This window comes from Rhinopithecus bieti, unplaced genomic scaffold (assembly GCF_001698545.2).
Source record: "Rhinopithecus bieti isolate Rb0 unplaced genomic scaffold, ASM169854v2 scaffold_5260, whole genome shotgun sequence".
Taxonomy (NCBI): domain Eukaryota; kingdom Metazoa; phylum Chordata; class Mammalia; order Primates; family Cercopithecidae; genus Rhinopithecus; species Rhinopithecus bieti.
The window spans coordinates 6,317,489-6,328,949 of record NW_016805896.1 but is presented as its reverse complement, the minus strand read 5'-3'; the positions used below and the strand labels follow the sequence as shown (position 1 = coordinate 6,328,949).

General features: G+C 36.8%; 1 protein-coding gene across 1 annotated transcript in view; it reads left to right on the top strand.

Moving 5' to 3' along the window:
• Window positions 1-11,461, top strand: part of ASXL3 (ASXL transcriptional regulator 3) — a 162,706-nt gene that overhangs the window by 9,133 nt on the left and 142,112 nt on the right. Inside the window, 1 exon segment of the mRNA XM_017874075.1 lies at window positions 4,326-4,408. Coding sequence (XP_017729564.1) covers window positions 4,353-4,408 — 56 coding nt within the window. The 5' untranslated portion in view covers window positions 4,326-4,352.

Sequence of the window (11,461 nt, the reverse complement as noted above, 5' to 3'; positions counted from 1 at the left end):
ACACACACAAAATTGCATTCCTAACTTGGCACTGCATGATATGGCCAATCGTCTCTCTCTTTCCTTTAACTATATTGCAGGTATTACAGGTCCTTTTTTGTGTTTATTTTTTCTCCCCATCCTAGGACATGTAGAAGTCTGGGGGGCGGTGGGGGGGGGGGGGTGGAGGAGAAATTTCTGGAATGAGACTGTCCTGCCTCAAAACTGTATGAATGTATAAGTCTTTGAGATAGGCCCTGATAGAGTTAGTTAGATAAGAAGGTGGAATGTAATGGTGTATTTGGCAGCTCTGTACATCTGTTTACCTCCTGTGAAAAATAGATCCACAACCAGGAAGACAGCTAGTTGTGTGTATGCTTTGTGCCCCAGGCATGGAGAGTCCCATTTGTGGAGAGCAATGTTGAATTTGAAACCTTTCATGGAGTAGAAGTGAAGAAGAAGGAAAGTAACTAGGAATTGAAAAGACTTCAGTATATGAGAGATGGAAGACATCTCAGAGATTGAGTATAGTAAGATCACAGTAGCTTTAACACAAGAGAACAATTTGTTTCACAAAGAAAGAAAGGACATTTTATGTAAAGACTGAGCACTGTGACAGACTCTGATTTGTGAAGAGACAGTGATATGTGGCCAGTGGTTTGTAATTCCAATCTTCCTGGCAGTGCTAGTTCTAATAATTCTAGCTACAGATATTCTTAGCGAAACTCAGCAGTTTTAGGGGCCTGTTTTTGAGGAAATGAATTATAAAGTGCTCAAAATTTCAGCAAAAGTTTTTTGAAATGGACTAAGAAAGATTAGTTAGCCAATATAAATAATGTAGGAAAGATAAATAAAGCATACATCTATTATAAAGGAGAAGCAATTCACAAGATTTGTAGAAAACATGATTGTATACTGTGTGCTGTTACAACTGTTAACTCAATTAACTATTCATATAGATAATAATTACCCTGATTCAGTGACTTTTATATGTATTAGCAATAGAATGTGGGAAATATTAGATGAAAAAAGTATATTCGAAGTTGCAACTGAAAATATAAAATAATAAAATGTTTGTTACAGATTACAAAGTAAATCTTAATTGGAATGATGTATAAAATTTGTAGGAATTTAATTAGATGTAATTAGATGTTTCATTGAATTCCAATCTCAATTTCATCCGGAAAAAATAAAGTGGATATTTAGAAACTTAAGAAGGAATAATCAGAGCAGCGTCCTGTTGAGCAAGTGAAGTGTATTATAATATTACAGCAATTAAAACAGTGTAGTGTTGACTCAGCAATTGATGGAAAGATCAGTGGGACCTAGTGGAACCCCTGGACAAGCCCCCCAAGGACAGCGTTATGCAGTTTCCTCTGGAGACTCTTAAAATTCCCAGAAGTGCCATCAGCCATTAGAGGGAGTAAGTGTGGGGGTCCGAGCTCTCTCATCTCCAGCTCAACATGAACAGCTCTGCATTTGTGTGTTTTATATATTGGGTTCCCACAATTATATTTAGGTTTCACATTTTGAAAAGTTTTCATTGCCCTACTATTAACATATGGTAGAGGATGCCTCACTAGCCATGTGTGGCATATGAAACAAATTATGTTGGGGAAATGAGGCTTACTATGGGAGGAGGGGACAGATGTTAATATTTCACCTTGGCAAAAAATATAAATTCCAGATGAATTAAGAAACAACTACTTGAAAGAAACACTTGTAGGTATTTGCACGCTCTCTGGATAAAAGGAATTTCTAAACATTAAAGTAGTAGAAGTTAATGGAAAAGCCTGATGAATAGTTGCTTGTGTAACAATAGAAAAAAAAAAAAAACAGATCTCCCGCCAAAACATCCAAAATATAAGCAACTACAAGACCAGGCAGTGCCTTATGGTCACGAGATTGTTGGGACAATGGACAGTTAGTCTAAGGTTTGGGTCTGGTAGCTTAAGATGCCATTGTGCTCTGACTGTGGCTTGCCCCACTCAGTGTATTAGAGTATGGCTGTCTGTGAGTCTGATTCATGTCTCTGCCATGTGTCACATTATTTTGATGGCATCAATGTTTTGTTATGTGAAGATAATTTCTCCTTATCTTTTGTTCTATTAATGTTTACACAGCTCAATCAATAAAGCTTATTCACACCCAGGAACCTCTCCTTCTCTGTCTCTGTTCTCTGTCTTGCAGGAATTGAGGGTGGCTTCTGGTGTTTTGTGTGGCTTCATCATTTCCTTCCTGCCTCTCATCCACTTCATGATGTAATTCTTGGCACTTTTACTTCCTTTGTAGAGTAGGATGTGATGTCATAGAGAAGGGGACAGGGCTATCCAAATTCTCTCAATTGCTGGGAGGAGCTGTCCAGGTGTGCTGAGGGGCCTGTACTCAGGAAGAGAAACAGGGAATCCTCCACAGTGAGTAACCCCAATTTCAAGTGCACCCAAATTTCCGTTAAAACGTTGTCCAGTACACTGGAGTTTCTTCTTTGGCCCTTTCTAGATTTAATCAGTTTGCCTTTAGACATTCCCAGTTCAGCTCAATTTTCCTCCTTTCTCACCCTCCTCCTGTCTTTCTCTTCTTTCCCCATCGTATGCCTTTCCCTCCAGTTGCCCTCTTCCTTGCTTGCTTCCTGTGTGTCTGTGTCTTGACCTCCTGCCCATATCTTTTATGAGAGACCCGTTGCCTTTCATTTGAGGCGGTGCTCACCCTATATATAGTCCATGTGAACACAGCATCTCCTTTCAGTAATTCATAATTATGTACTGTTCTACTTACAGTTCTTATTTTAAAACTTCTGTCAGCTTTTTGTTTTCATATCAGCTTCTTCCTCTTTTCCCTGTGCTCTATTCTTTCCCCCTTTTCAGCTCTATTGTGCAGTTTCCTTATTGCCTTTTTTCCAATGTATTTATACTCCTCTTCCCTAAACAACTTCGCCTATGTTTCTGTTTCCCCTTTTCCAGTGTTCAGTTCAGCTCTACAGTGTCCTCCTCTGCGAGGACCACTTTCCTTCTTTCCCTTTCACTTACTTGTTGCTATACCCTTGTTGTAGTGTGGCTCATATTTCTGTATTCTTTAAAGAATTTACAGCTATGAGTAAGGATGGGGCTGATCAGGATTGGGAGAAAGGGGGGATTTTCCTGGGAACTAGAAAGGAGAGAATAGGAAAGTGTCTGAAAAGTTAGGACGGGCAGGCTGCGTGCAACACACTGAAGGGCCTTGATGAACAGAGCCTTCCCTTGTGCATGGGTTGAAATTTGGGTATTGACAGTATAAGAGATCACAGAGCCGTTTTGAACAGATTTGGAAGCCTTTTCAAGTTTACATTTTCAGAATGACCCTGTTAATTCTTAATAATTATGATTCTTCGAATAATCATGGATTGGAACTCTAGTGTTTCTAAGTTACAAGAGGCCATGACTTGAGCATGAACTCCTGCATAGCATCTTTAATTAGGTGTCATCTACCCTTGGAGTAGGTCATTGTGAAGATGTGTGTAACTTGTTTCTTGTACCCAGATGTGGTCCCTGTAGTTCATGTTGGTGCACAGTAGGGGCACTACTGTTTATTGTTTCCACCACATGGGGTTAAGTCCCTGGAAAAATAAAGGAACCTGATTTCCAGGGCTGATGGTCTAAGACCTGTGGAAATTATCAGCTATGTCCTGTGTATTTCACACCCTTTGTTTAAAAGAACCCCTTTCACAAAAGATAGGTAGGGCAGAAGAGGAGAGAAAGAGAATGGGACTGAGTTCATATGACTGAGATAGGCTAAATGGGAAGAGGAAAGGGCTTACTTGAAATTAATTGGAAAAGGCAAAGGAAAGGAAACTGAGCTGAACTGGAAAACACACTGTAATGAGTTACTTGGGTTCCTGTATGCTTCTTTCAATATTTTGGGCATGAATCCAGTGAGGCTGTTTGTGACCAGCACTCTGTTCTCTTCTATTGGTAGTATTCAGGCTCCATGTTTCCAAGGACCTGGAATCTTAGGAAACATTTTAACAGCCTGAAAACATGACTTTCACCATAAAATATTGGAAACTTTAAATAAAGGAAATTATATACATTTGTTAACTTGTTTTCTTTAGGGTTCACATTTCTTTTTTGGTGTGTATGCCTTTGTGACATGTTTGAAGGATGGCCCCTTTTTGTTGCAGAAATTTCCGATTTAAATGTCCAAAAAAATTACATTCTCCCTTTGGGCACCTGACCTGTATGATGGACTGTTACTTTGATGTAAAAGCCCCTTCCCCTGTAATAAAATAAGCAGAGGATGCATGATTCACATACATTTTCGTTTTGTATGCTGCCATGCAATAATCTCGGAATCTTATGTTTATATTTTAGGCACTAGAAAAACACCCCAACTCACCAATGACAGCAAAGCAGATATTGGAAGTCATTCAGAAAGAAGGGTTAAAAGAAACAAGGTCAGTATCCATATTTAAAACATTTTCTGTTTTCATTAAATAATAATTGCCACTCGTTGCTAAGCAATAGGTGTATCTAGATTTTGATATTGTAGTTGATTGTGAATTGGGTAACTACCCACAAATTCTTTTCTAATTGAGAAGTAGTTGGATGGTTTAAGATTTCCTTGGACTTGCCTGTTATCTTAATACATTAGATGGATTGATATAGGACGTACTTTCTTAACAAAGAACAGCACTGTGTGACTTAGCCCCTCCTTGAAGTTATTCCCGTTTCTTTTTCTTGTAAGAGGAGATCGTGTTTCTGAAACCAGGTGGTGAAAGAGAAACACTTTTACAGGTTTAATAGGTAGATCCTAGGATATAAAGATGAGCTCACTTTGATAAAATTCAGTGCCAGTAAATGTGGTTGAAAATCTAGTCCTCTTATATTTAAGAAACTCTACTTGGTGCATTCTGTAATAGCTGTTGAGCCTAATATTTACCCTTTTAAAATGTACAGTTTAGTGGATTATGTTATATTCACAAAGTTCTGCATCATCAACGTTATCAAACTTTAGAACATTTTCATCACCCTAAAATGAAACCCTGCACCCATTAGCAGTCACTCCATATACCAACTACTCTTGCCTCTGGCAGCTGCTAGTCCACTTTCTGTCTCTATGGACTTGCTATTCTAGACATTTAATATAAGTGGAATATAGATATGTAGCCTTTTGTGAAAGGCTTATTTGACTTAGCATATAATGTTTTCAGGGTTTCCTCATGTTGTAGTATATAACAGGAATTCCTTTTGGTTGCCAGGTAATAGTTCAGTGATGATTCTTTATTCTTAGGTATTAATTTTATGGTTTTAGATAGCAACTTAGGGCCGTATAGATGATATTACTCAAGGAGAAAAAGGTTTACTATAGGATAAAACAGCTATGATGTTGTCATATGTGTATGTAATCAGCCTTGTTACATAGAATAGATTTGTGTACATGAGTTGTCCATCTGTAAGCCATGGAGCATACAGTAGTCACAACTTGATGAAATTAAACCTACCAGACTACCTTTTGAATGTTTTCATTTGATGTGGATATAGAAACTGCTAAGATAAATAAATATCCTTCTGAGGCTCACTTTTTGTGAAAAGTAGGTTTCAGCTATAACTCCTATAACTTTAACGTGTGGGTAACATCAGCCTCTAGCTGTTTAAAATGTATCTTTTGCAAGGTAGGTCCATAGACATCACAATTTACTGGGGTACAGGAAACCTATAGTCAAATTTTCATTTTTTATTTTGGAGACTTTTTTTCTGCCTACTCTATAGAAATAGCCTAAGATAATATAACCACATTGTGTTTGCACTAATTGTTCCCCCACAAAGTGGAGGCAGCAGTGGGCAGGTTAGTTGCTAACAGTACCTAACAACTCTGTTAAAGGAGATCCTATTTTAACCCAGATGTCAGTTTAAGGAGTTAGGGAACAAAATCAGGAAAACAGGAGATTGATTTTCTTCTTGCCACCTGTCAGTAACCCTGGAAATATTTATGACAATTAGAAAGCACTGAAAATATTTGTGCCATAGTCAAAAGAAAAGAAGGGCTAAAAATCTAAGGATGTCAACTGTCTTATGTGGGCGTTGTTGCCAGAGGAATCTGCCAATGTGGACATAAAAAGCACCTCCTAAAAGCAGACATTTGAAATTCGTTCATTAAGATATTCTTCTCCACAGGAGTGACTCTGCTGTTATCATTTGTTATGAAGCTTGAGATATAAAAATCCCTGTACTGTGACTCACAACAACATTTTAATTACACTTGTTATCATTATAGCTTTATTTCAAAATTTTCAAAATGCTGGTCCTCCCAGAATGGTATATAAGAGGGCTTTCAGCATGCGTAGTTAACTAATACAAACAAATTTTAAAAACCAACTTCTTCAAAGAGTAATTAAAGAACACTGAAATGGGAAATGTAACTCCCTAGTCCTCTACATTGAATCTGTCTCCCCACTTCACCCACTGCATCACTATTTGTCCTTCTGTAAGGGAAAAAAAAAGTCCTTTGTTACAAATACTCTTGAACCAGTATAGTATTAGTGAAGTACCTGCACACAATTACCGGTTTGAATAGGAAAAGGAAAAGCAAATAAAGAGAACACAGTTAAAGTTTTCTGTAAAATCTGCTCTGCATCAAGTGGCCTCAGATTATGCATTTTGTGCTCCCATTTGTTTTTTCATTCTATTTCTTTAAATTTCCCCCTTCTTGTCAATGGTAATCCATTACTTATGACTCATGCATCTGTGCTCACTGTTCCCTTGTTTTCTAGTTGTAATTTTCTTGTTAGAGTCACCTCTAAAATAAACATACCTGGCTTTTGAGTGAGTTTAGGACTGTCTTGTCCAACATGTATGGATGTTGTTTCAAGGAGCAATTATTGACACTTATTTTGCCTCCTTAATGTACTGTTTTGCTACTTTCCAAGTTCTTAAATGTTTTCCAAATATTTAAGGTAGTTGAGTAAATGGAATGTAACTATGTATTTTTCTTAAGTAAAGTTTAGAAATTCCACCTTCATGAGGTCAAACATAGCTGATTGATTTCTAGGTATTTACTAACGATGTGTTTCAAGAAATGCACATTAGTAATATGTGTGATTAAATACAGGGAAGTGCTTGTAAAGTTACTAATATGGCCATAACCCTCTGGTGGTCTCTTCTATGGATGAGAGGTAACGTTTTAATGGTCCTCCTCCAAACAGTCCTCTACTGTACCTAGCATTTCTAGACAATAGAAGATAAGGTCTTCAGCCACCATCATCATTCCAACCTGTACTCAAAGCAAGGCCATTTGTGTCAAGTACTATGGGAGTCCTTCATTCTGTATGTGTCAGGCAGGTCTCCGATAGCACTTACCTCGCTGTACTGTAATTTTGTCTTTGTATGTCTTCCTTGCCTGTGTGTGAGCTCCTTAAGGGCAGGGAACCTCATGCTTCTGGCTCTCGGCAGATACTCAATAAATAGTTGTTTAGTCAATAATCTTCATTCTCAAGATGTTAATTTGCTGGTGCTTAGTAACGACTTTGGCTTGCATTCAGAATTAGAAGCTTCTTTTTAACATGTTGTGTTTTTGATGATATGTAATAGTAGTTATTTTTAACATCAAAAGAAACTTAACAGGTTTGTGGAAATCCCATTAAATATATGTATGCTGATAGTTTCCAGCAGATTATCTGTGAACAACTGAAGTTACTGTGCTGTTGCTTGTTTTCAAACACTGTGAAAGCCACTAGTTTAAACTTGTAACTTCTAATAGAAAAACTACATTAGTAATTTTGGCAGAACTAATGAGGGTATTTGAATGTGTTCAGTATGTATGTTACTGTTATTTGAGGTGAAATTTGACATTGTATGCTGTATTTTCCTCTTTACAAGTGACACTTTAAATCATATAGTTTTCATGTAAACATGATAAAAATACGACTTTTTACATCATGTTCTGTGTCTCATCTTCATATTATTGATGAAATGTGTACAGTAGAATTAAATTCTATTTGGAAAAGCCAGAATGAAATAAGTACCTTCTGTGTGGGTAAAAAAGAAATACGAAATATGAATATAACAAATTAGCAGAAGGACATGTGGTTTTGTTGAAAAAAATAATAGAATGATTTTTTAAGACCTGGTTTTCTTCCTTATGAAAATACTCTTGGTAATTTTTACCTCCCCTGTGTATAATAGGATAGAAGATTTTATTAATGTCATTTTATTCTGGTCCCTCTGTGTACTTGCTTCACTGATTCTGAGTGTTTTTAGGGCTTCTGCTCCTTTATGTTTATTAATTGTCAACAGTTAATCAATCAAAGTATTGGAAGGCTTTTCAGATGATTGGAATCATATAATCAAATAGCCATGCTGCTTCTATAGGTGGGATTAAAATGTGAACACTCATGTCTGCTGCTTTTGTGGATGGATATTTGATATCCCTCTTTGGACTTCTTAGATAAACATCCCCACTTCCTTCCTCAGGGAGTTAGGGTGCTGCCGTGGAGTATGTTCTTGTCTGCAGTAAGTGAAAATATTTGTTTAGAAAAGAGGAGTAAGTCTAGTTACAGTGTTGCTTTGGATGATTTTGGGGGTCATTCCAGTTCTGATTTTCTGCTTTTGATTTGCTTGTACAGAAGTTATCATTCCTTTAGCAAGAGGACTGTGGGATTTTTGATGCCCGAGGATGTGTTTTTTGATGCCATGTCTTACATAATTTTGCAAGTGATGCTTCCAAAGAAATGTGTGCTCTGTTATAGTAACATATCCAGGGGTTGCAAGGTCATGGAGTAAGGCTTACATGACTTATGTAGTAAGAGCAAAACAACCATTCATCAGTGAGGAATAATTTTTTTATGTGCTGGACATTATCATTATAAGATACCTGTTACTAATGTAGCAGGAAGTGTGATTTAGTTTTATATTATTTGATAATAGGCAAATAGTTTATAATGAGCCTGAAGTGGTCGTAAAATTAAAATATACATATACACACAAACCACACAAAGCAATTAAGAAAACCTCTGTTACGTTGAGGGCAAGACAGTATTTATGAGGTACATTTTAACAATATTAGAGATGCCATACTTTAGATTTAAAAACTATGTTAAATTTCATCAACTGTTTACAGAGAAGCAACCTATAATTATATATTTCAGTAGGGACATTTTAAAAAGTTTTATAAACAGTATCTGTTGTGTTTAGTGTTCCTCAGAATAATGGACATATTTTAGATTTTGTGATGTAGAACATGCATTGACATCCCAGATTTTGTCATTACTCTAGTATCAATGAGAATTTTTTATTCCACTGATAATTCCAGAATTTATTTTTACCTCGTTTTGTTTAAGACTTTTTATGTTTTCTGTTTTGCAATCTCTGTTATGATATGCTGAAATTAGAATATCCACTTTGTACTGTGGTTTATTAAAGATGTTGCATTTCTTTAGGGGGATAACATGTCAGAAATTCTATTACCATGTATAGTGACAAACAATAAAATTTCTTGGCATTGCTCTTGGTGAGATTTATGTTGCTAATTAGTGCTTTAGGAGATGATTCTTTCTTGCCGCTGCAATGTTTTGCCTAGAGATAAGAAATAAACGCAAGTAATTTCTACTGCAAAATCAATTCTTATCTGCAGACTCCATGTTGGCACCCTTCCTTTAATACTGAAATGGTGGTCTAGTTTGTTTGTGTTGGGCATTTTAGAATTACAGTGTTAGCTCACAGTGTCATCCCTGCCATTTGTTAACATCTAATTCTCTCATTGTGTAAATGGTGTGCACAGTCAGCTACTTAGAGAGGAATGTATGAGACAATGGTGTTATTAAACAGAAACATAGGGCAATTTGCATATATTTGTGTGTGTACATGTGTATAAGCAAGCTTCGAGAATAATCTAGTTCTTAGTTGACATAAAATTTTACTTGTCATCATTACTCAGATTAGAAATCTCAATCAGTGCCATTCTTAACTCCCCGGACGTCATGGCCAGATGGTTCTGGGTAGTGTTAGTTTTACTTCCTAAGCACGTCTTTCTTTCTGTGTACCATACTTTTTGCAATTCTTCAGATACTTTTCATTTCTTACCTGGATTATTGCACTATCTTCTTATCTGGTCATCTTATCCCAAGTCTTCCTTTCCCCTTTACAAATCTGTTTTTTTTTTTTTTTCCCTCAAAACTGACTTCAGTTTATAGTAGCATTTCTTAATAAGGAATCCATCATGCAGGCATTCATTGAGGATATTGCAGGTTTGATTCCAGACCATCACAATAAGGAGAATATTGCAAAAAAGGGAGTCACACAAATTGTTTGGTTTCCCAGCGCATATAAAAGTCGTGTTTATATACAGTAGTCTATTGGGTGTGCAGTAGCATTATGTCTGAAAAACACTGTGCATACCTTAATTTAAAAAATACTTTATGCTGAACATGGTGGCTCATGCCTGTAATCCCAGCACTTTGGGAGGCCAAGGAAGGAGGATTATTTGAGTCCAGGAGTTTGAGACCAGCCTGGACAACAACAGAAACAGTGAGGCCCTGTTTCTACAAAAAATAGAATATTAGCCAGACTTGGTGGTACATACCTATAGTTCCAGATATTAATTAGGGAGGCTGAAGCTGGAGGATCACTTGAGCTGGTGTGGTCAGGCTGTAGTGAGCTGAGATGGTGCCACTCCACTCTAACCTGGGTGACTGAATGAGACCCTATCTAAAAAACAATGATAACAATCATCTGAACCTTCAACAAGTCATGATCACTTTGCTGGTAGAGAGAGTCTTGTCTTGATGTTGATGGCTGCTGACTGATCAGGATAGTGGTTGCTGAAGGATGGAATGGCTGTGGCAATTGCTTAAAGTAAGACAACAGTGAAGTATTCTGTATTGATTGACACTTCCTTTCTTGAAATATTTCTGTGGTATGCAATGCTATTTGACAATATTTTACCCATAGTAGAACTTATTTTAAAGCTGGAGTCAGCCCTCTCAAACCATGCTGTTGCTTTTTATCAGCTAAGTTAGTGTAATATTCTAAATCATTTATTTGTATTTCAACAATGTTCACAGTATCTTCACCAGAAGTAGATGTTATCTCAAGAAATTATCTTCATTACACACCTATAAGAAGCACCTCCTGACCTGTGAAAGTTTTATCATGAGATTGAAACAATTCAGTCACAACTTTGGGCTCCACTTCAAATTCTAGTTCTCTTGTCATTTCTACCACATCTGCAGTTACTTCCTCCACTGAAGTGTTGAAGTGGATCAGAATCCACTTCTTCCATACTCTTGTTAATGTTGCTATTGTGACCACCTCCCGTGAATCATGAATGTTCTCAATGGCATCTAGAAGGGTGAACTCTTTTCTGAAGATTTTTAATTCACTTTGCTCAGATTCATCAGAGGAATTGCCATCTATGGCTGTGATAGCCTTAGGATATATATATATATTTTATGTGTGTGTGTGTGTGTGTGTATATATATGTGTGTGTGTATATATATATATATATTTTTTTT